The 27,133-nt window shown below is 34.8% G+C and overlaps 1 protein-coding gene across 2 annotated transcripts; it reads right to left on the bottom strand.

The window, feature by feature from the left end:
- Positions 1 to 394: 394 nt before the first annotated feature.
- Positions 395 to 26,819, bottom strand: LOC106139433 (bifunctional 3'-phosphoadenosine 5'-phosphosulfate synthase). Of its 2 annotated transcripts, none has more exons than XM_060944930.1 (14): positions 26,588 to 26,819; positions 20,192 to 20,366; positions 17,974 to 18,146; positions 14,853 to 14,990; positions 13,079 to 13,198; positions 11,414 to 11,554; positions 9,001 to 9,063; positions 8,329 to 8,568; positions 7,610 to 7,765; positions 7,065 to 7,170; positions 6,554 to 6,696; positions 5,785 to 5,946; positions 2,771 to 2,879; positions 395 to 2,440 (listed from the first exon to the last, which is right to left on the bottom strand). In XM_060944930.1, exons 1-14 carry the CDS (start codon positions 26,624 to 26,626, stop codon positions 2,331 to 2,333), a joined length of 1,875 nt encoding a protein of 624 aa, XP_060800913.1. In that variant the 5' UTR covers positions 26,627 to 26,819; the 3' UTR covers positions 395 to 2,330. The 2 variants fall into 2 exon arrangements, with proteins under 2 accessions (XP_060800913.1, XP_060800912.1); XM_060944929.1 differs by lacking the exon at positions 26,588 to 26,819 and adding an exon at positions 23,490 to 23,710.
- Positions 26,820 to 27,133: the final 314 nt, after the last annotated feature.

Genomic DNA, 27,133 nt, shown 5'->3' with positions numbered 1-27,133 from the left:
CAATTACGATAATTGTACTGTGGGGTTCTGATAACACAATCGTTATCGCACTGTCATCGTTGTTTCGTTTATTCGGCAAATGTTTTTTCACTTTTAACTAAATCTGTAATATAAAATCGGTTTTGTTCAACAACACATCAACCTGTACAAATTTACTGCAAAGTCGCCTCTATTACCACGCCTTAGTGTGTTGACTGTACTAGTTTTCTTTGTGGTAAATTTATGAAAATAAACACACGAAGTTTGAACGTATATGCAATAATATACATGATTTTTCGGGGTGCCATTATACTTTTAAATAGCCATCTTACACTCCTTATTAGGTAATTACTCCTTACAATATTCATCCTCCTCTTAGCGTTTATCAATCAAAGGTAAAAACAAAACGCTGAAATCCATGGGCAATATTTTATTTTAAATAATAAAATGATTAGCATTAAAGCACCATTATCACTAAAATTACAACAATTTGTAACATTAAACCTCTCACTGATTAACAATACGTCCCATTATAATTTAATTATTAATAATCTTACAATATTACAACACAAATGTATAGAAAAGCATAATTATTTAGAAAAATTTACACAAAACGAACAATAGGGTACCGGACAACTTTTCAGATTGTGTTTAAAAATAATCTTTATTTATTTATATATCCATAAAAAATATTATTTTAAATAAATAAATCTTTTGGAGTATTTAAAAACGTCAAAAACGTAATTTATTTAAAATTGCCGCGAAAACAGCACTTACGTCAATTCGGATCGCGTGACGTCATATGTTTGGAAAACAAACTACAAGCCATATTACAAGTGATCAGTGCTTGGATAATTTAAGTATTTTTTCGCAGATCTAGAAACATGCAAAACCCATAAATATCTAACCTTTAAAATCATAGAAAAAAAACATACGTGAAAATAACTTTGTAAACAATGAAACTAGTTTTAGGTTATGTTTTCGTTTGTAATTTCTTCAATCATTTCTGTTGTTAAGATAAACAAAAAGAGGTTGAAATACTTACACAAATGTTTTCACATTGCTAAATTCAGCAAAATAAAAGTCGGTATTAGTGGCAAAAGAACTGCTGACCATGAAAATATCAATCTTTTGGGAGATTTCTATTGTCGGTTTGTAACCTTGTTCCATGATAAAAGCTTGATAGGCGGCACTTGAGCACTTGCGACAACTTCTGTTATGAGTAAAGTCCTTCAATTCGTAACTAATTACAATTAAATATTTTTAGAAAAATGCAAATAAATCGTAGAATAACTCGAAATAACATACAAAGCAGTGTTGTTTACTTATCACTCATTACGTATGACGTCACTCACTGTGATTGGTGTTTGGGTTCTTACGCTGCACAGATAATAAATATTGGATTTATGCAACTTTATTTATTGATTTAAAATTATTAATCATTGTTATTCCTTAAAAATCTTTATTATGTGATGTTCTTGTATAACAAACTTTATTTTAAAACACAACTTAGATTTTTTTTCGATTACTGTCCGGTACCCTATTACACAATTGACAAATATGTAAATTTTAGAAAGTGTGACCAGTTATATATTAAAGTACCATACTATATTAAAGTAACAATAATAAAAAGAAATTCATGTTGAAAAATAGATTTGACATGAAAACAAAAAAAAATATTTACAGTTTACACAAAACCTATGGAATGTGTAATTTATTTACAAATAAATGTCACCAAAATTTACAACGGAATGTAAATTCTAAAATATAAACTTTGCAAAAAAATATAATATTCCTTACTATAGCTACGCTAGGTCATTATGCTAGTACACAGCTTAAACTTTAAGTACGTCATAAACTTCAAAAACAGTTTTTTGTAAATAATTTGGAACTATTTATTAGACCGCCCAATTGCACAAACCAAATATTCACAACAATTAAAGTTCAATAAAAAGTAAGAAAAAAAAAAGCGTATCAGAAATGTTCAGTATGTCGGCTATCAAATGTTTTATCGTCGATCATGACAACATTTTATTAATATTGATGCATGATTATTTCTATCAAAGCCTAGTTAGAGGCATATTTTTAAGCACACTTCAGCCAATCACCTGAAAGACACCAAAATTTCGCAAACTACTAAATGTCAAAACGACGTTATTTAACAATGTATACATAATATAAAAAAAAAATACTTTAAACAATAATGATTCAATTATTATTTTTTTACATAAGATTACACTATATTTTAGATGAAATTATGACATTTTAAATACCATTTCATTGATTAAATTCACAAATGATTGCAAGCTCCCATTTAGAAGTGGACAGAAAGTATCTATAATAATCAAGCCTTAGTTGGTATCCATCTTGGATTTGAGAGATTGGTAGTAATCTGCGAGGATTTTCCAGGCAGATGGCGCCATGAATCCTTTCGGTGGCTCCTTACCCGCTTTGGCGAGACCTGGAATCAAGGGAAATTGAATATTGTCGACCACTTGAAAGATTTCTAAAAGTGTTACAGAAGGATTTTTTTATCTTGTTGCTAGCCGGTTTATATTGACCAGGATGATAGACTACACATACTTGATCTATGAACGGAAGTTGAAAAGGACCTACACAAGATGATGTTTAAGATATAGAAGCAGATCTATCTCACCAAATACTGGGTAAAAAAAGAATTTTTTAAGTCAGTCACTTTCCCAGTTTATAGTCTAGGTTATAGATGAAACCCAGTTTCTAAATCAGGAAGGATAAAATCGGGATAAAAACATATATACAATATAATACTCACCCCTCATCCTAGTTCCAGAAATGAAATCAAAGTCCTCTTTGCGGGTAGGATCAAAGAACGCCATCTTGCCAACGGAAGTGTCGTATGCCGCCACACGGAACGGAATAATCTGTGCGATAATAAAAATAGTATTGAATTTACTTGAACAAATAATCTAAAAAAACGGTTCAGTTCTACCACTGAAAACGAATGTACGATCGCGTTCATATCTGCAGTCATAGTTTTAAAATTCTTACGGGTTAAAATAGCGTGCACTGTGGTTCCACTAGATACACACACACATGCATATTTAAAAAGAATAAATATTCCTTCAAATGAATACGATCTTTAATACCAATGATATTACTAAGTAAAACAGTTTATTATTCTATGACATATAACATAACAAAACAGAAAGAGACGGTAATCAACGATGGCCGAACTGGGCCCGATAATTGTCGATCGAGATATTGTCGTCTCTCATTATTTGCATAAGATTTGCCTATAGAGGGAAGCCTGCGACTGCCAGACTTATGTCATTTCAATAAGGTTGAAAGTTTGTCTGCACACGACCCAAACATAGGTAGTGGTTCCTTTGAAAGTTATTGGATAGCAATTTTATTACTTCGTGTGAGCAAGTGAGATCTAAGATATATTAGATAATCTCGCTTGCTCACACTCGCTTGTTCTAGTTACTAGCGTTACTTGGATTCCGAAATTATTCATGGATTTTTTTGTCAATTTAAAAAATAAAATTAGTTTTACTGACAATTTTTAATGTTTCAAGGTGTCATTTCAACTAAGTAACTGACTGACTAACTAACTAACTGATATCTAAGAATTACAATACCCGTGTCTTCAAACACGGAAATCAGCAAGAAATGTTAAACAAGAGGGAGCAAAATAAAACATTAAATAATTAAAATTAGTAAATTTTATTAAAACAGTTTATTTATAGTTTTGTTTACATATTGATGATTATATAAAGCTATACATACAGCATATTACACTAATTGTATCATCTACTTATCTCCTGTTATTAAGGTTACAGCTTAATTATTCGTTTTCATAAAGAAAAGATATTGAAGCCGTCCTTAAAATACTATCTAAGTAATTAGTAGTTTTAATATAAACTGGCAGAACCTTTCACGCACTATATGGACTCGATGCACAGGGCAGTTGTCTTGCACAAATGATATTGTTGGCATATCATCAATCGGATAAATACACGGCACAGTTGGTAACATGGTTTCTTCCAGCACTTGCACATAATGATCAGCTGTAGCGCGTCCTGCTATCCACACCTGTTCCCCAGGTCCAGCAGCACTCATCCAGCCCCACATATTTACAGATATGCGTCCAGACTCCATATTTGGCATAATATTTTTTTCTTCATACCGAGTTGCATTTCTTTCCCATAAATGAAGCCTACCGTGTTGCGATGACGTAAACGAATTTTCGTCCGTAAATATCGGTTTTTTCCAGTCAAAATCCAAATACTGCCTAGCAAATTCTAAATGTTTTTGCTTATTTATTTCGGATAAATACGGCTTTCTTGCTGGCTGTCTGTGGTGTAGTCCCTCACGGTGCAAACTCGACGAACAGTAACCACTGATGTGTCGAACTATTTCGCAAATGTTCAGGTCGGTAATGAAGCCATTATTTTCGTACTGTTCCACCATGGATCTTCGCTGTGTGGCGTGTCGCTGTGTTGATTAGCGGACGACGGCCACTGCGCGGCGACTTTTTACACTACCCTCTTCTTGATGGCGCGTTACCCAACGCTTTACCGCTTGTTGTTTATAGTGTTATTTGTGTGAATGTGTGAGTGATACCGGTGACTGCAAGCTATAAAGTTTTGCGAACTATGACTGCAATTATGAACGCGACCGTACAATCCCGTGAAAGGTTGTTGTTAATCATAATGAATTATTTATGGACTGATTTTGGGTTACCGCGAACTATTAAAAAATTTATACAATTTCGTGTCCAAATTTGCTCTTATGTAGGAAGGCATTCATCAAAGGAAATAGCTTTTTACATAGACCTTGATCCAGCAAACTCCTACCTAAAAATAGCTTACATCTAGTTTGTAAAACCCTTTGAGCAGTCAGATTGTTGTTCACGTCTCCGTAAAACATATGCGCTCGCACTTCATGATGTCTTGGTTGCTTTTTCACATCTCATACTTACAGTACAACCAATATAGGCAGCTTTAGGATGGCTGTGAGTCGGAGGCAATTTACATCTCCAGTGTCATGACTAATACCACCACTATCAAGAGACTGCTTCTTTAGATCCTACACTTACAGCGTAGGAAATATACACAGAGCTTCAAGCTAGTCTTGCCACCAGCAAGTAATCCCCTGTAAGATAGTCTTCCACCAACAAGTAATCTTCAGTAAGACTTATATTTACTTCTTTCAGCTCTGACGGCCAATTGAACAGCATTGTTGCCATAAAAATCACATTTAGATCCTATAAACCTTTAAAGGAAGAAAATGCTCAACGTATAGTGCGATATTTTGGCCATATTGCAAGGAGAGACGTTGACAATTTGGAACGCCTGATGGTGACAGGAAAAGTGGAGGGCAAAAAGGCCTAGAGCCCGTAGTCCAAAGCGATGGTCGGATCTGAGAGGTTGGAAACGCCGATCAGCGCCGCGCTCCATCAAGAAGAAGGAAACTGTTGGTTGACAGAGTCGGAAGTCACGATACTCAGTAATGAGTAACCCACTAAGAAGAAGAAGAAACCTTTAAACTGGGTACTTAGCTATCGGCTGGTATGTGTATAGCTGAATGTGAAAAAAAAATAAAAAAATAGCTGAATGTGGATGAAGCGAAGGAAGTATGCAGAGATCGTGGCAAGTTGAAAGAGGTAGTCTCTGGGAAAGACCCCTCCGGGAAAGAGGCGTGATTTTATGTATGTATGTATGTATGAATGTATGTATGTATATATGAATGTATGTATGAATGTATGTATGTATTCATGTATGCATGTATGCATGTATGTACGTATGTATGTATGTGGATCACCTCCAGCCCGGCGAGCCCCGGCGCCCGCGGCAGCAGCAGCGCGCCGTGCCGCGCGTCGTACAGGTCGCCGGGCGCCGCGGGGTGCGGCAGGCCGGCCGGGTCGCGCCCCACGATGTAGTGGTTGGCGCCGGCGTTCATGCGGCATTTGGCGTGCCATTGCACCTGGACACAAAATTCAAAAATTTTATTCATTACTATAGGATACTATATATATCGCTTAATAATTGTCAAAATATCGCTTAATAATTAACACAAGGATAGAAACGGTGATGAAACCCGCGCACTGAGGCTGAACTGAACGTATAATTATGATCCGATAAATTATTATGGAAATAAGTTCGAGAGTCGTATTACAAGGTACAAACTCAACGATACTATATTTTATAAGAAATAATCATTCAAGAAAGAAAGAAAAAATTATTAATTTGGTACATAATAATATATCAAGAACATAAAACCTTAATCTATAACAACATTTGTACCAAAATGCCGTGGTATATACCGCAACGCTGGTCTTCCGTGGGCACCAACGTGGAAAATAAAATAAAATAAAAAATAAAATAATTTATATCTTTTTAAATGTTTGAACAGAATCACAAGTACTCGTACAATTTTTGGTTGCTCTTAGATAGATCACTTTTAGTTCTTCTCAATTTTATTCCTTTGTACAAAGAAGAATAACATTATCGTTTTGTTTCATTGCAAAAGAAATAGTCACTCTTCTCAAACAGGTTAATTTCTAATACATGTATAATCATAATATATTTACCTCAGTAGGTCCAGCATACATCATGGGCGACGGGAATATGGCCAGTATGGTGGAGTTAGGATCCAGGACTCCTTCGCTTAGCACCGCTTTGTGCTGGTTTATCCTCACTTCTAATGGCACGTCGTCATCCTTCGTCCAGCCACCTAAAGAAAAATTTGAAAAAAAAAACAACATTAATATTAGTTTGAGTGCTAACCGATGCTCTTACGGTGAGACATTCGGGGCTAATATGTATGCAATAAATAATATTTATGTATAAATAAATTGAAATTGAGAATAAATCACGAGGAAACCTAGATGCACATTCTTACAACTGACTGAGTAACCATGATCCAAAATGGCTTGGTGTAAAGGTTAAGCAGATCTGATGAATGTCGCTTAGTGAAAAAATTCAATCAAAGCCAATGGGATTCCGAAGCGGAAATTTATGCAATCCTATTGGTCAAAATTTCTTCGATTCTTCCCTCCGCCACCTTAAGCCTACATCAAAAAATGCGTAATGATGACTTACCCAATGGATGTAAAAGCAGAACTGGTTTTTTGAAACCCCTCGCTGTCAGCTGTCGATGCGTGTCCTGCATCAACAGCGCGTGGCCGTTGTGAATGGGGTTGCGGAGCTAAAAGATAAACTCATCTTAGTACAGCCTTCTTTATTTAGGTATGACCCAGAAGAATAATAAAAATGAACGCTTATTCAATGTTGCAAAATTAAAATAATACTCTTTAAGTATGCAGAGATCGTGGCAAGTGGAAAGAGGTAGTCTCTGCCTACCCCTCCGGGAGAGGGGCGTGATTTTATGTAGGTATGTATGTACTCTTTAAGTATCATGAAAAAAAAAAACAAAAATGTCCCAATCGGCGTCGCTAGCATGGCCCGTGCGACGCCGTTATTATCGCGCGATAAACTATCACTGTTTCGCTCTTTACAATGACGTGAAACGAAATCACAAACCGGCCAAGTACAATTTCAACTCGTGTTAAAAAGGTTTGTTCAGGGCACAAAAAAGAAAATTATTTTAATAAAGAAAAATTTAAAAACAAAACGATGTAGAATACCTGGAAAGCGAACACAGCGTCCGCCTGTAGCTCGTTGAATCTTGCTCGAAGCTCGTTGGGCGTCAGTCGGTACGAATCCAAACCATCATTCCAGCGGATACGCTCAAACACTTCTAGATTACCGCCTACGAGCCAATCGCCTGATTCTGATATCATCTGGAACAAAATAATGAGTTTCGGATTACGGATTAGGGATAACGGGAAGAAGTGATTATTTATATGTAGGTATGTATGTAGATATGTATGAAATGTATTACATACATACATGTGGTCACATGTATATCCCTTGCGGAGTAGACCGAGTCAACAGTCTTAAAAAGACTGAATGGCCACAAACAGCTATTTGGCTTAATGATAGAATTTACATTCAAATAGTGACAGGTTGCTAGCTCAATGCCTAAAAAAGAATCCCAAGCTTATAAGCCTATCCCTTAGTCGCCTTCATCCATGGGAAAGAGATGGAGTGGTCCTATTCTTTTTTGTATTGGTGCCGGGAACCACACGGCACTACACTCTCTACTTCATTTGATAATAACACTTCAGTGCTATCAAAACTGCCACAGCCAATCCTATAATAATGTTCAGTAAACAGCAAATCAAGTTACCCTGCACAGAACTTTATGCCGCGGTAATAGAGGCGAATTTGCAGTGAATTTGAATAACTTTATATGCTGTTTAACCGAAAATCAAAAGCCAATATTTGCAGATTATAAAGTAACCTTGATATATGGATGTCCAGTATGATAAATGCCAAACTGCCTTGAACACCTCTCCACTTTCCTGTGGGGGTAAAACTCAGGCGCTCTCAAAACTGCCACGGCGCGTCCGTTGTACATCAAAGCCAATGCGCTTGCGCCGCTCGCTTGCTCTTTTAGTTCTGTATCGACGGGTAACACCACTGGTACTGACTGGTTGATTATTGAACCGTCAGGGAGGGTAAAGCAGTTAAAATGGAGTGCCTGAAAAAGCAAAATAACGATATTATAATTTAAATAAACGTTAAGCGACTCGTAACATACACATGCATACATATAATGTCATCTATATCCCTTGCGGGATAGACAGAGCCAACAGTTCTGAATAGACTGATACTGTAAGCTGTTTGGCTTCATGGTAGAATTGAGATTAATTTAATGACAGGTTTGACTCGTAATGTAACCTTACACAATCGCTTTCTACTGCAGACATATATGAATAACGTTTTTCTGAACCTTGACGACAAAGAAAATAACAAATAAAATACACGTTATTATTTTAAATGATGGCAATTTTCGGAAATAATTTTCAGGCCGACTTATCCGAGAAAAAGTGTGGAAGTTGATATAATTGAAGAGTCACCACAATGGGCAACAAAACTATTTTAATAAGGAAATCTCGGAATACAAACTTACTTGCAGGTACTCCTGTTCCCTCATAAATCCTTTTAGCGGATAAGCCCATCCTTCAGACAGCACCTGAAAGATAATATTATTGGATAAAACATAAAATTAAAAAAATACCTTAACCTTCAGGGAACTGGTTGCGTAACCATGACCCAGTTAGGATATGAGTTAGCTTGGGGAACCTAACCCATACACTAACTGCTACCTTTGCAGGGGTGCAAAGGTTGCAAAGGTCAGACGAAAGTCGTTTCCTGTAAAAACTTAACACCAAATCAAAAATCATGGTCATAGGCACAGCACACCCTAGGCTCCTCTCCAGTAATGAAATGAGGATGTAACCAAGGCTATCGTCAGAAGAAGACATATAACGTAAGAATTTCGAAAATCGGATCCCGGGCCCCGTAAAATAGCATGTGGTCAACCACAAATAACCGAGGGTTTAGGAGAGAAATTTTTAAAGTTATAATAACATTTAGGTATTTAGTAAGCCACGGGCAAATGTCTAGTCTTAAATAAGAACGAACATCATTTTCGTTATATATGTTTATACATATCCAATAATAAAAATTTACCAAAATCCAAAATACGTAAGTTTCTATTACAAAACATGTTTATGCAAAATAAACACTTCTTTATCTTAATCTTATCCACTATGCCGACATATTGGATTAGATATAATAATAATCTGTAATATTGTTATTTATTAGCAATCGAAACAGATAACAATCATAAGGAAAATAATTTATGCCTATAGTAACCCAAAAATGTTTTATAAGGAAATTATTAAACAGGATTTAATTTACTCTGAAATTTTTCGCTCTTATATGTTAAATAAATCAACTTTTACTATCACGCACAATGCGCACATAATTTCTGTAGTATATATATGTAAACTGAAGAATATAACTTATACATTTTAAGTTTAAATCAAAAGAGCCCTTTTCATTGACAAATATCATTACCATACGAGTATGTACCATAAAGGATTTTCCTTTAATATACGGACAAAAATTAAACGGAAAAGTATGCAATAATCAAAGGTAGCCTTTATCACCCGATCGTTTTATCTCGATAATTTTTTCCAGGCCTTTTTATTTATCGCCACAGACCGATAAAATCTATGACACATTTATTGATAAGTCTTATCATTGAAACAGGGAGTGTGTCAGTGCTGTCGATTTAATATATTCGGTTAGTAACCATTTATCTTTAGATATTTCAGTATTGCGTACTGAAACCCGACAATATTTAATTAAAGGGCCTTGCTTATGAACAGGCCACGTACAGCTGTGTGCCTTAATGATGGCATTTAGCATTATTTTTAAATAGCGACAGATTGCTAGCCATTTGGACGTGTGGTTCCCGGCCCCAATAAAAAAAAGAATAGGACCACTCCATCTCTTTCCCTTGAATGTCGTAAAAGGCGACTAAGGGATAACCTAATAAACTTAAGAGTCTTCTTTTAGACGATGGGCTAGCAACCTGTCACTATTTGAATCTCAATTCTATCTTAAAGCCAAATAGCTGAACGTGGCCTATCAGTCTTTTCAAGACTGTTGGCTCTGTCTAACCCGCAAGATATATAGGTGATTATACATATGTATGTATGCTAACCCATCGCCAATCCAATCTATACCCATCACAAGAATCACAAACATTTCCCTTAGTCTAAACTTTCCCTTAGTCGCATATCTTTTATCCTTTTTCATCAAATCAATTTCGCCCTAGTTTAATCTGGTATTTATCTCATAGTGCTATACTTGCGTGCAGTTAACTATGTGCATCCGACGTTATTGAAACGTATAACGTACTTGACGCCACGTTATAGAAGATTGCGTAAAATTATTTCTTGATACTACATGAGAATAACAGTTTTTTTATTTAACTAGCATTTGCTATTGTTTCCATTGCGTTCCAAATCTTTCATCGCAATACCGGAAGAAGCAATATTCCAATAATACTTTTTTTGGGATAAAAGTTACCTAATTTTACTTTTAAGTTATATTTAACATCTACACAAAATATTAATGAAATAGATAGCGCGAAGAGGTTAGGAATAAAGAAAAAACCAAACCAACTTTATCTATATGCGGAAAAAATAACAAATCATAAATGTCCTTATCTTAACGGCCTTTGTGGCGCAGCGGTAGTACGCTGGTCTGTGACACCGGAGGTCCCGGGTTCGAATCCCCGCCAGGGCATGATGAGAAAAGAACTTTTTCTGATTGGCCTGGGTCTTGGATATTTATCTATATAAGTATTTAATATTAATATAAAATAAATTATCTTTGAGTTAGTATCTCGTAACACAAGTCTCACACTTATTTTGAGGCTAACTCAATCCGTGTAATTTGTCCCGTATATATTTATTATTATGTTGGTTTATGAAAATGCGCACGGGCTCATTATTATTATCACTTACCTGAACCCACTGCAAGTCCAACGTCGTCAACTGTACTTGAGGTAACCTCTTCGCTTCTTCTTGGGCGCTCGACAGTCTATTTCCATATATGAACAGCTCTTCCACTTCTATCGTTCTGTTGTCGAAACGCGGGATTATGTCCTGCAATAATATAAAAAGGTATAATACTACTTATGATTGCGCCTCTTTCCTGGAGAAACACTAAGGAATACAGAGTAATTCAAAGTGTAATTCATTTACACTTTGAATACTTTTTGTGTATCATCGTTATTTTTATGGAAGTTTGATTGCGTTACGTGCAAACTCATCTGTTTAGGGCATTCTAGACCAGAATATTCTCGATTTTATCAAAGTAGGTTCGTCTTGACCTTTCCATTAGAACATTCCCATTTACACTCGCTTTGTAAGTATATTTGCTCAGTTAACCTGCTAAAACAATGAATCAATCATTGTTTTATCGTGGTCAAAAATATTAATAATTGTTATTAAGTTCCTCTACAACTCTTTCCCCTCTCTCTTTTTTCTTTCATCATATCAATAATCACTTTTCTTTGTACAACAACCATGATCTAAAGAACGTTAGATATAAATTGAAAGAGGTCTTAAGAAATCCATGTATCCACCAGACTTATCCATTCCCCGGTAGCAAGCACGCGCGAAGCAGTTTTTATCGCGCTGAAACTATCGCTGTCCCGCTTCACTTCATAATAAAAAGCGAAACAGAAATATTTTTTCATGCTGTGGGAGCATCTCATCTCTCTACTCATCTACTTATTCATCCATTTTAAAGGCCAAAAGATGACGTGGATAGCATAAATCTATATTATCTAAAATGGCGCATCTGCGTCCAATGTGAGAATGGACTAATTAAGCGAAACGAATTCATTGAACATTAAGTCAATGTAGCATTTATTCGGTTGATTATATTATTATACACACTTTTATAACTTACAAATCTTTCCATTTAACATACAATCACATGCTAGTTCATCAATAAAGGGAACTTGACATGACCTTAATTCAAAATGTCATTGACTTAAAAGTAAGCGCGTCTAGACCTTCCCCTTCTAACATTAACGTCACATTTGCCAGTTCTTGCTACTTCTATCTTATACAATGCATAGCCCAAACCGCTGGGTCTAGATATGTATCGTCCTTATGATGTCTAGAGGTGCACCAAGAGAAGATTTCTCGAAATTTCCACGAGAAATATATAAATAATTTATGCGAGCGAAAGCAGCGGGTGTACTCTAGCCTTTTTTTTCTTATTCTAAATGTGTATAAGCTCGAACCTATTAACCCGTTCCTGGCCGCCGGCGATCCTTACCACCGTTGTATGAAGCAAAATTTGACCGAAAATATTTGCGTTCTCATCTCTTATATCCTTGCGTTCTCATTGGCACCTTTGTTTCCTCAAATTATACTGTAATTTCTAAAAAGGACTTTGGAGATACAGCGACCAGATCTATTCTACAGTCCACTCAAGCATCTTAGAATGTGACGTCCGATGAAAATGCTGCAGTGTAGTTTGTTCCGCCGCTTCTTCTACACATGCGCTTTGGAAGCGGTAGTAGTTATAATTAGATTTAAGTGATGTGACGTCAATAAGTGATACCTTGTATCCAATTTTTAAAATAAATCTATTCTATTCTATGATGTATTTACCTGTGATTCCAGGAGCTTGATAACTTCCATTGTGGTCTCCTCGATGGTCTGCCCCACCGTCTGCAGCACCAGCTCTGGGTTCTCTGGACGCTCATAAGGCTGGGTTATTCCTGTGAAACCCTGTCAACAAAGAAATCGCCATCATCAAGGACGTTTTAACGATTTTTCAAGTACCTACATTATGTACTCCCCTTAAACATAAGGTTTTGCGTGATTATTGTGTCGCTAATGTAATGGGCTATCAGAATTCCGGAATTCATAAGTACTAGTCATCCAAATAAAAGTGGTATTTTAGTTATTTCAAAACTGTTGGCTCTGCGATGGGATACATACGTGATATATGTATTCTATAATTACGGCCTTTATAATAAATTCTCAGCATATCAACATCCACTCTTGGACTTGGACATATGCCTCTTGCCTCATGCCATATGCACAAAGTTTGTGTGATAAATTCTAGAACAAAATTTAAAATTTGAATTGTATCCAAGGGTCAGTTCACACGGACACAGCTTACACGGAAATAGTAAACAATAAAATACTAAATTAAAATGATTGCTTTCTAAAATGTTCAATGTGACCCTCGTATGCATAATTTTTTTATCGCAAATACAGTTCATTATTTTTGTTCTATAAATGTACTTATTATTTTTATTAACACAACCATTGTTATCAAAAAATAATAATTATAAATTAAGTTGAATTGACCATGAGCTGAGAGTTTCCTATTTATAACCAGCGAATGTGCATTCAAGGTTTTCAGGAGAATAAATTGTCACAATGAAATAACAATGATTAAATATAATAAAATCAAATATATATAATTCTTTTCTTAATTGTAATTCAATACGAAAAATAACTCGTGAATATAAACAGAAAAACACTAAAATAACATTACGCTATGAAAAACTTTTTCTCAGGACCTCGGTCATAATAATACACAGATCTCCGTTTTTTAGTAAGATTGTTTTGGGGAACTAATTTTTTACAAATTATGTTTTTGATGGCTGTTACTATGTTTTGACATATAGCATTAATCGTGACCATGTAAAAAATCAACTATCAAATTTTTGTGAAGTCAACGCAAAAAATACTAAAATGTTTTATTATTATACTGATATCGTCATGCACGACTGCCCTAAAACTTTTAATTACTTAATGCATATATTATATCTATATAAAATATAATATTAACTTATAAAATTCACGAAAGCATGCAAATTTTACAGCCTTGAGCTAGAACAATATTTAATAGATTCTTATGCTTGTTAATTTTATATATCGTTTTTTCTAATTCTTGTTATAATGATCTCTCTAGTTTGGCCAAATTCGACGTCAAATGTAAAAATTTGGAAATAAAAATTAAATAGGAATGTTTAATAGACGCCTCAATCATATTTATAGAAACACACAAAAGTCGAGTGACATTACATTAGTTGAAATTGACATATGGATTTTTTCTGTAGGTAGCATGAAATTATTTGGCTTAACATTATTCGCGACGTTATGAAAATTGATATAATGTTATAACATTATATCAATTTTCATAACTTCCATAACTTATATGACATACATACATACATATAATCACATCTATATCATATGCGGGGTAGAAAGAGCCAACAGTCTCGAATAAACCAATAGGCCACGTTTAGCTGCTAGGCTTTATGATAGAATTAAGATTCAAATAATGACAGGTTGCTAGCCCATCGCCTAAAATAAGAATATCAAGTTTATAAGCTTATACAACAATAATGATAAACAGATAATATACCTTAATCTGTCCCTCCCTGGCTTTCTTATAAAGCCCTTTTGTGTCTCTTTGTTCACAGACTTCTAAAGGCGTGTCGATGAACACCTCAAAGAATGGCAGGTCAGAGTCAGTGTGGATACGGCGGGCGACCTCGCGATCCTGAAACCAAGATCACTATTAGACATTTCATAAATACTTATTAAACGTACAATTCGTAGTGTCAAAGAAAATCTTCCTGGCCTTTATTTCGTCTGCTCGGTGTCGGCTCACTTAAGATGGCATCGCCAAGATGGTATCCTGCCTTCTCGCCGAAAATTGTTTAGCGGATTATCACTTGCCAACCAACGGTTCGCCTGATTTTCACTTTGACAACTAACGATTGTCAAATTTTTGTATGATAACGTTTCATTTGGTAGAATTATTGTTAAGCTCATTATTATAATGACAGAACACGTTTCGGGCACTTATCATTTATCAAATCCTTCACTAGGCCAGACAACTTTTAGACGAATAACGTTTCGTCTGTATAACAGTACCTTTTTCGTACATTTATATTATGATATAAAATAAACTAATTTCGACATGCAATTTTTATTAAAGAATTACAAAAAAAAAATTAACACTTTAAATTAGCAGCAATGCACATTAATAATTTTCATGTGAATATGTAGATTTGTGTTCAAGAATTCTGTTGATTCTTTCGTCTAAGTATTTTTTTTTCTTAGGTTCTGGTGGGGCACCTGTTAATATATTTTCTATTTCCCCCTCGTTGGCAACGGTTTCCTTTATTAACGTAGTTGAGGTGAAATCGAAAGAAATCGGTTAGGTTAGGTTAGAACTGCGACCATCAACGCACGAGCCGAGCGAGCGAAGCGAGCGTGCCGCGGCAGCGGCCGGCGAAGTGCCAGAACCGAATCGCTTTTGTTTCACTACACAGGGCACTTGAATATTAGCTACAGTAGAAAAATAATTATGGAAAAAAAAAAACAAATATATATTTTTTGGTAAACAATACATAAAATTAAATGAATATTACTCTAACTGAAACGTTCGCTACTTGAAAGTTGGCCTTGTGAAAAGTGTCATTATAAAAGCCAGACCAAACGTACAGTTGGCAATAGTTAAGTTGGGAAATGAAACAAAATTAAGTGATACAGTTGGCAAATGATTATTCCGCGAAATAAAATTCTGTGAAACGTTGATTGGCAAGTGATGATCTGCCAAACGATTTTCGTCGAAAAGGCAGAGAACCCGCCAAGATATACTGTCCTGTGTCATCTCGAGTTATAATTTGGGCTCATGTGAGTTGGAGTCTTCCACGTCCTCTGGGCTGCTCACTATCTCTCATACTTTCTTGTTATGTGATCAGTTAGTAGCCGCATGATGTGGCCATCCATACCTTTTGAGGCGGTTCTCCAAAAGAAATATAGTGTTGTTTTTTTCATTCACCACGGATGTGATGAACGAATGAAAAAGACACCTCCATATTTCCTTGTAGACGCTTGTTCTAATGCTTCTTCACGGAGCGATGCTTAACATCAATGAGTGATACTTTGTATTCCAAATGCAAGTTATCACTGTAACGTCCTAAAATAGGTATTTAAACTAATACTGAAACTAGATGCCGGCGACTTCGTTCCCGACGACGCTGACATCGCAAGATAAATGATCTAAAATGCCGCAAGTTTAATGAACTCATTAGCAAACTTGAACAAATGACCTGTTATCAGCTGTGTGCCATTCGTTAGTGGACCACCAAAATGTAATCAATATTAAACGTTGGTAAATTATACCTATATATTATTACATCTATAACCCGTGCGGAGTAGATCGAGCCAACAGTCTTAAAAGAGTAAAAGTCCACGTTTAGGTGAATGGCTTAATAATGGAATGGATAATTCTAATAAAATAAAATCTGTGGATAATTCTAATAAAATAAAATCTGTATGTAATCAAATCAATATTTATAGGAATCCATAGTGAAAATGTATTTATCCATATTTAATATTAATAAAATGAGACATGGAGATGTCGGTACAATTTGTATTTTTGTAAACTACTGAACCGATAGTGTTGAAATATGCACAGAAATAAACTATACTTTCACCAGTTACATAGTCCACCTTTATAAGTGAAAAATCCCACAGGATGAAGGCCCCGACAAGTCCAGTAACCAAACATATACGCCAGACGAATGTAACCCTTGATAATTTAACGAGCGTTTACGGAATCGTGGTCCAGCGAACATGATAACTACAATCTCTAAATTGTCTTGAGGTTGAAAAAAAAAAACAATAAAACATAACCTATTTCCTCCTTTCTACGCGATTGTACGAGAACCTACTGTGGTATAAATGTGACATTCGATTTTCTGTTATCTTTGAAGGACAGCTATAATTTTCACGGTCTGCGTGAAATAATAAATATTTTATGTACTTAAACTAAATGAAAGGTGTTTCTGGTGTTTTTTCTTTTGTGCTAAAGTTAAATTGTTAGTGGTTTATCCTAAGTCGCGTCATAGGATATTCTAAGGATTCGTTAATATTCTTCGCAAAATAAAAATTTTGATGTTTACCCAAAATTAACTTATTGCCAACAAGCAGATAATTGTTTTTATTTAACGAATAAATAATAATTTTTTTTTTCAATATTTCTCAAGCGAAGCCCGGAGCGTAAGCTTCGAATAGAGTACATTATACTCAGATTCAAAAAGGGCTTTAATTATAACTGCAACTTGTGTATGATATTGCATAAGAAACACTGGAATGTTGGCTAGTACAAGATCATGTTTCCGTATATTTATTCGTCTATGCTCTAATACGTAGGCAAATGTCAACTTTATGGAAATTATGTACATACATACATAAATGAATAACGCCTCTTTCCCGGGGGGGGGGTAAACGATCCCTGCATACTTCCTTGAGCTTCATCCTCATTCATAACTCTCTTCATGCAAGCTCGTCGGTTTCAGCTACCTACTCTTGACCTGACCTGACCTTTTCTAGAAAGTCCCCGATTTCAGCCAAGAATTCAAGAATTTTTATCAAAGTCGCCTATTACGACGTCCAAGAATTAAGATTGGCACTATTCAACACTACCAAACAAAACTGATCAAGTGAAAAGAAGTTAAAAAAATGAATACCTCAGCAAACGGCGACACGAAACTGCAAAGGCAGACGACACCGCTATCAGCAAACAGCTTGGCCACTTCTGCCACTCTTCTTATGTTCTCTTCTCTGTCTTCTTTTGAGAAGCCCAGGTTTTTGTTCAGTCCCGTACGGATGTTGTCGCCGTCCAGTCCGTAGGCGGGAATACCTGGATATGATTTTTTTGTTAAGCATGCATTGTGAAACAGATGAAAATAATTTATAGATAGGCAGGTAAAAAAATATTATTCTCTCGAACTCTTTTATCCTATACCTTAGTATTGCTTGCATTTACAATGCCATATTGATTGACGCGTATTGACGGTCAAAACATCTTTTAAAGTTCCGGCGGTAACTTGACATGAGGTTGTTGCTTATCAGCTGAGAAATATTTTTATCTCATCACGTAACATCTAGGTGTGAGAACATATATTGTGAAGTGATCCTATTTAAAGGCGGAAACCTAAACGCAAACCTTAAATCAAACTTTAACATCTAAAAAGCATATGTTTAGTAGTAAACTAGAGGCCGCCCGCGACTTTGTTCGCGTGGAAACCCTATCAATCCCTATCATCCCGATAGGGATTGATAGGATTAGGATGTGTTATTCTGGGTCTTCAGCTACCCACATAACAATTTCATCGTAATCGGTTCAGTATTTTTTGCGTGAAAGAGTAACAAACATCCATACAGACATCCTGCCATACTCACAAACATTCGCATTTACCTACCTATAATATTAGTAGGATTTTTTAACTTATGCGCATGTTCCTTTTAGCGGTTTTATTTCTATTTAAGTCTCCGTATCGATACAAATAACCTCTAAAACCTGTACGTTGTCTTTGTTGCGTGTTAAATTACTCCCGCATTAAATTACGATTATGTAGGTCACGCGTACGCATTAATTCGTCGTTTCGTTAATTGTATTGATGTTCTACAATACTCTTTGATTATCAAGTCCTTAAATACTGCCCTGGTATAACTAAAATGCCGTTATCTGCTAAATCCTTATTTTAAGTAAAACGTCAAAAACTGCGGTAAAGATTTAAACTGATGCCATTCATCAATGAGAACGCCTATTTATGACTTAAAGGTACCAAAAATTCGTATATACAGATCGAAAGAGATTTATTTTTTCTAATTTTACTGGTAAAAAAGGTGTAAATCCTGATGTCAGATAACGGCATTTTAGTTATACCACGGCAGAATAGGTTCTTTAAAAAATACATCTGCATTAATATGTTGGTATTTGATTGCAGCTTTCTTAATTACTCGCTCAGGCCAAACATCGTCCACGCAAACATTCCAACTATGTGGTTTGACAGATCATAAATATCTCATTATTTTGACCTTACTGGCAATGGTGACAGCTTACAAATTAATAATCTAACAATCTAACCATAGTAATCTGAAATCTAATTTTATGAAACTAACGCTTGTTGACAAGATTGTAGATACAAAGGTAGTGTATGTGAAGGGAATGCCTTCATTCAACCAAGATAAAATTATCTAATCACTCGTAATCCCCAAGAGTTCCACTTTTTATCATAGCTGAAATTATCACAAACAAATCGAGATAAAACTGCAGGTAAAATGATATTCAATATTTACGTAATATCACAGATATTATTAATCACTAACATAACAATATACTTACATATGGCCACATCTATATCCCTTGCGGGGTAGACAGGGCCAACAGTCTTAAAAAGACTGAATGGCCATGTTCAGCTATTTCGCTTAATTGAGATTCAAATAGTGTCAGGTTGCTAACCTAAGTTTGTAAGTCTATCCCTCATAAAGTCGCCTTTTACGACATCCTTGGGAAAGAAATGCAGTGGTCCTTTGTATTGATGCCGGGAACCACAAGGCACAATTACAATATACAAGGAAATGAATATAGTATGAGTAGAGCAACCTTCTTAATCTAGCAACAAGAGTTTGTGATAAAGATTCCTCTCCTCTCAGTATTTCCGACATTTTATATTGTACAATGCGAATGTGAATGAAAACAGTGTTGAATAACCAGACCAGCCTTTGTTACTTTAAATAGATTTGATTCCTAAAATCTATACCAAAAAGTTACGTTATATACCTTCATTTCGCCATATAAACTATGCAATAAGAAGAAAAAACTTCCTACGCTTCATTTTCAAACAGATGTTTGAATTGGCAATATCCAGCTGAAATCCTGGTCCTGTAATCTTAACTCACCTTTCGAAACCAAGTAGGCTTCCAGCGCAAAAGCGACGCTTGTTTTTCCAGCACCACTCAGCCCCGTGAACCACACGGTGCTTCCCCTGAACGCCCGACTACCAAAAGCTCGGCTCCTTGTAGCTCTGGATACCTGGTGCTTTTGTTCCACCACATTTGTAGCTACTTGCGCGCACTGCAACAATAAAAAAAAAGTTAATAGTATCTTATATTGGAATGATGATTGAGATTTAAGATCTTTATTTTGTTTATTGACGTCCGGTGAAAATGCTGCAGTGTAGTTTATGCCACCGCTTCTTTTACACATGCGCTTTTGAATTCGTAGTAAATATTATTAGACTTAGGTTATGGTGACGTCAATAAGCGATACCTTGAATCCTATTTTGAAAACTTCAATGTTGCAAATTTCGCATAAAAACCCATACAACGATTTTAAAATGAAGGCTATGGAAAATAATATAAGTTCTTGGCACATTTAGAGTAACAATACTTATAATCACTTTTATTTGTTTCTGTTGTTGTTGACATGCCTCGTTAAATTACTACCGTAATTACTATTAATAATCCTGCCAGTCATTTCGCAGTTTGTAAACTGTAAATATGTTTTTAATAAATTTTGTATGAGAACGCGGAATAGACAAATTTGTTTTTTTTCGTCCTAAATTTTCAAACGGACCGAAAATATTTAGTACTATTAAAAGTTATATGCATGCAAGTTAGCAACTTAATAGTACCTACAACTACATACTCAATACAATAACACACAGCCTTGAACTATCAAAAAAAATAACAACACTATAGGTTGTATTGATTGGTGCCGCTTCCTTATCTATAAAATTACTTCAATGAATCAGCAAGAATATTGCTGCTTCCCTGTTTTGTCCGACTGCGTCAAAAGAGGGGTTTTGTTTTGCAAATGTACGTTTGTCCATTACTATGGATTTTTGAAGTGCCGTTAGATTCTTCTACATGCTGATCACAAGTTATTTGAAGGAGTGCAATAGAATTAAAAATGGTATTTTATCGAGTAGGTATCAAGTTTGACAATTAATGTATTAGGTAAACATTCTTGAAGCTTATAATATATGAATACACGTCTATATAGCAGGGTAGAGTAGAGTAGCGGGGCAGAGCCAACAGTCTTGAAAAGATTGAAACTATACTATACTAGCTATACAGCTTTATGATGGAATTGAGATACAAATAGTGACAGGTTGCTAGCCAACCGCCTATAAGAAGAAGCCCAAGTTGTAAGCCTATCTCTTTTGAAGCTTAATGTTGTCTTTTTCTTCTTAAATTTACTCTTTTTTTCTTTCCCTTTTTTTTCTCGAACATACTACCACACAAAGCTCATTCATTGGTAACTTAAATAAAAAAAAAAACAAAACAAAACTTTTTGCTTATACTTTGTTTGTTCGTGATACCGCCAAGGACATATCAATCACATGGTTTTTTGCACAATTCAAAAATAAAGACTACAATTTCTGCATGTTAAATAACGTATCTACCAGTCAAGTAACTATAAATAGCAACCGGAAGTCACTTTTGCACATATTCATTACACATTAATAGAGACTCAAATTTGGAAAGAAAAATAATCCAAAGTTTACTAAAAGAACGCACTTTCGCTATTTGTTAAATAATTCAACGTGTTTTGGATTCATTAGTTAAATAGTTAATCAGTTTACAGCATTTAATGGCGTATATTCATTACCGATCTTAATTTCCATGGTGAATACACGAAGGTCAAGCGTACTTATATGTATGTAACGTAATGAGTCCTAATCACATGCATGTGTTTAAAATGCGCATATGTTTAAGACCTCTTCAAAACATTATTTTATAGATAGACTACATTCTCAAAACTCGAAGTTTGTTTATCAGGGACACTATACTTCAATACATTTCGTGAAAGTTATGGCGTGTTACGGTCATCTTAGAATTTAATATTGTGGCTAATCTAATTTTTTTTGTATTTACTTATCTAAACTAAATATATAGGTACTTACATCCACTAGCTGAGATCCAAGACTTTTCTCACTTGCGGATTACGTAGCTATATATTATATCGGTTCGCTTTTCGACAGTGAGTTGAAAGATACTTCAGTGATCTATTATAGATTTTCATTTTTAGATGTACCCGATAAATGAAAAACTATCAAAATCTCATATCACATCGTAAACGTCGTTGATATAAGAAATGCATAAACGCATGCAGTCGGTTACACGGTATTATTTCACGCGTTGCGCTTGCGCCGGCTAGATTTACGTAAACCGAACTTTCTCTACATTCTCTGGATATATGTATGTTTATAGTTGGTCAAACTAAGTTGAACCGCAAATTTTGAATTAAAACTATTAGCAATCCTCTTTATTTTATTTTAATGACAAATCACTTATCCTCATTGGCTATCATTTGGAGAGAAATGGAACAAATTGCTTAAATACCGTCATAATTAAGGGTTATCAAAGTTTGTGACTTACAAATTTATTTGATTTGATATTTATTTCATTTCATAACAATTACATAAATGGGAATCTAATGTAAGGGAGTCTTCGATTATTTTATAATTACTTTTTCAAATACTTTTAAGATATACTTCTTTTCTTACTTCTTTTTGGAATAAGACGCGGTTTATCTTTTAGGAGGGGTTCCCAACCACCACATTTATTTTTTATCGATCACATGCAGATAGGTTAAGAATCTTTTTATGTTTTCAGATTACATTAAAGTTTACCATTTCGAGGTCTATACGAGTACATATAGTCCCCTTCGGACCTCTTCAAGTCTATTCAAATCGTATCAAATAACTATTTGCTGCATTAACTTTAAATTTTACTGCACTACATTTCTTCATCTAATTTCATTCAAATTCCAAAGCTGGCTATAATCAATACATATGAGTAATAAACAATCTCTTACGTAAGAACAGTTAATGAAACAGAAATTAAATAAGCAAGAAAGTTTTAAAGCCGGAAAGAAAGTGATGTGGAAGAAACAGTGAAAGTTCATAAGTTTATCACTTGTTTGTCTTAAAACTGAATGTTTAACATGCCACATATTAATAAAATTAAATCTTACAGTGTTTTTTTTTAAGTTTTATTTTAAAAAGTACGATTGTGAAAAAAGGAAGCTGTCACGATCAATTATCAAATAATTGAGAAGTAGAAACGTAGAAACATAAAATAAACCAAAACTATTTCTTAGTTCTTCGTACCGTAAGATTTGTTTGTAAACATCTCACATAGAGTGAACATGTGTACCTAATCACAATACAAATAAAACAAGATCACTGACCGTTCTATTTCCATTTCCCCATTCGGCAATGTTGTATTTCTTGAAGGTTTCAGACACCTTCTGGTTCCTTTGTTCTAAGCTCATTTTCAGAATGAAAAAATCAAGTTAAACAGTTTCGCGCCAAATTTATACGATCGCGCTTTGAAATTCAAACGCTGACGAGTTATGGCAACGCATGCGCAGCTTGGAGTTACACGCGCAGACTGGCACATTCACTTGCCGATCCGTACTATAAATTGACGTAAATAATCATACCAACGCCGTATTATTTCAATTGGACTTTATTGACTACTAGCTTTTATCCGCAGCTTCGCCCGCGCGAACTAAGCACCACTTACATACAAGATTTTCGCATATCCCACGGGAACTGTAATTTTTACCAGGATGAAAGGTAACAAAGGTTACCTTTTGATTGATAGATTTCAAGACTAATGGTTCAGTAGATAATGCATGAAGACGTAACAAACGGAACTTACTTTCGCATTTATAAAACTTGTTACTTGCAATATTTTGTTATCTATAGCACAGTCTAAAGTTAGTAGTTAGTGTTGTACTGATCGCGGATGTTCAGTTCATATTTTGATAAAGGCAGTAGACTTCTTTTCTGTCTGGAAGTTTTTGTATTTTTTGTGCCCTCAAAAAAGGAATGTTTTTCGAGGCCAACTTTGCTTTAAGAATCATTTGTTTTTTGTAATATGTATGGTACATATGTGCTAATCAATAGCTGCAATTAATTTTTCTTTTAATACAATTGGAAATACTAAACTATTTTTAATGGCGATGGGTTAGCAACCTGTCACTATTTGAAACTCAATTCTATCATTAAGCCAAATAGCTGAACGTGGCCATTCAGCCTTTTCAAGACTGTTGGCTCTGTCTACCCCGCAAGGGATATAGACGTGACCATATGTATGTATGTATACAATTATATTATAAGTACAAATGACAGTCCATCTATTTGTACAAGTACTATTTATTATCTGGGGTCAACCATTTTTATTGAAATTTGACTTTGTGCCTTGTGGTTCCGGGCACCAATGATAAAAATAATAGGACCACTCCGTCTTTCCCATGAATGTCGTAAAATGGGATCAAGGGATAGGCTTATAAGCTTGGAATTCTTCTTTTAGGCGATGGGCTATCAACCTGCCACTATTTGAATCTCAATTCTATCATTGCACAGCTGAATGTAGCCTGTCAGTCTTTCAAGATTGCTTGCTCTGCCTTAGGGAAGTCGCAAGGGATATAGACACGATTGTATGGATGGATTTTTAGTAATTTTTGGCCTGCTATAAATATACATAAGACACACACACACACAATAGACACTTATGTTCACTGTGTAATTTCATGGTAAAAGTTTTAAATTCAGACCCCTCCATATCTTAAAGACTAGATGTCTGGGAAAGGCTTATAAACTAGCAACTGTCACAATGATTCCATCATTTAGCCATACAGCTGAATTTGGTTGATTGCTGAAGACTGTTGGCTCTATTTTTCCACAAGGGATATACCTAGATATGATTATATGTATCATAACAAAGTTCACAATGAAACTTCTTAGTTTGTTTTTTCATGTGAATTATGATTGAATTATGTTTTGTTGTTGAGTAAGAGGTTATTACTTTTGATGATTGATGGTTCCCTTTTTCATCTATTTAGATGCAGATTATTGATAAATATTGGCAGAAAGTTGGTTTATGTGTTACTTAAGACCACCCAAAAAAATGATTTTTTTTATATTTTTCTGTAATTTCAGGTCCTCAGGGCAGAACTGCTTGGGGTGGGATTTTATTTTTATTTTAGATTTGAATAGTTTGTCTAATGGCAAGTATTACACACTAACACTGTTACACTGCAATAAAGGGATTTTTTTTCATGCATTGTCCAATCCAACCTATGTCTACCCCATAAGGGTTAAAGATATGATGTATATTAATATAAATTAAATTATAAAGCTGAAAAGTTTGTTTTGTTTGTTTGTTTGTTTGTTTAAACGCGCTAATCTCAGAAACTACTGAACCGATTTGAATAATTCTTTCACTGTTAGATAGTCTATTTATCGAGGAAGGCTATAGGCTACATTTTATCCCGGATTTCCTACGGGAAACGTCAACAATGCAGGTAAAAGTTGAATGAGTCGGCCATCTGCGAGCTTTCCGCGCGAACGCTGCGCAAACCAACAAAGATATAGTGAAACAATGTACTAAAGATGTGAAGTACTCATTTTTTGCCACAAAAAAGTCCGCGAGAGCATATATCTATCTCTTAAGGTTTACTTACAATAACCACTTTTATGTTCATTTTTTAAGATTATTTTTTGATTATAAACATAAGTTATTTTGAAACCAATTTTCTTTAATTCAGTATTAATCCTTATCCAAATAAATATGTTTATTACTTTCGGCTTTTCATGTAGACTAAAATTGCCATTTACAGTATATAAATCAGACGAATAGGTTTTGAGATATAGTCGTTATAAGCAATTTGCAGCGAAACATTTAATACGGTGAACCAGCGTTTTTTCTAATACGCGTGACCGCCTGACGGCCCCCCCTTGATAAAGCCAAGGAGGATGTTTGCAAAAATAAATATGATTCCCAAAATAACTATTCCACGCGGACGAAGTCGCGGGCACAGCTAGTATTAATATAAATGACTCTGTGTCTATTAAGTTTCACTGTTTAATGACTGAATTGATTTTATGATATTTGCTATAGAAATAGAAAAAAAGTAGCAAATAAATGGACTTCAAGTAGCAAGTTGTAAATTATTTTGTTTTATAGCCTTATAACAGTTTTGTTTGGTTCCCAACACTAAAGAATATGACCTCTCCATCTCTTTCCCATGATGTCCTAAAATATGACTAAGGGAATAGGATATTTAGTGGAAGTTTCCATGCTGGTCTAGTAATTGTAAAAGACAATCAAGGGAGAGGATAATAAACTTTTTGAATGTTAAGTCCACCATAAAGTCATACAGCTGAACACCGTTTTAGTCTTTTGACTGTTTATTATGTATTATATGTATATAAACTCTCTTAGCCTGAAGCTCATGTTACTGTCATGGATACCAACAATTAATTAACTCATACTCACAGTTTTCAGTTTCTTTTTAGGCCGCGAAGGTTCCTCCATTTTTTGTTGAAGTTAAAAAGTGAAACTAAAATGTTGAGACTAAGCTGCAAACTTCTTTCATTTATTTACAATAGATTATAATGTAGATATATATTTAATTTGGATATCTATTAATTTATTTAAATCACTACCTGCTTGTAACAGTAAATAGCCCGAAACAGAGCTATTCTTTGATCCAAATCAGATAATCCATTTCTTGTCACTTTCTTACGTCACTCAAACACTACTGTCAACCTACAACACAATTTCTTTGCCGTGAACATCCGATGAAGTAGAGATACGATGCCCAGAATAATTATCAATTAAAATGGATAATGCTTCTCACGTACAAAATCTTCTAATTTAGGGAATGGAACTGTAAATTTGTGCATTTAAAATCTGTGTTTGGTTCAGCAACATGCTTTTTTATTTAAAAGCTTTTATTTAGTTTGACTTGTTATAAACTAATTTAAGGACGCATCTTCCCTTTTCTACAAAGTATTCATATTTTTTTGAACATCTTCCGCC

This window comes from Amyelois transitella, chromosome 7, assembly GCF_032362555.1.
Source record: "Amyelois transitella isolate CPQ chromosome 7, ilAmyTran1.1, whole genome shotgun sequence".
Classification (NCBI taxonomy): Eukaryota; Metazoa; Arthropoda; class Insecta; order Lepidoptera; family Pyralidae; genus Amyelois; species Amyelois transitella.
This window is presented reverse-complemented; position numbering and strand designations above follow the sequence as displayed.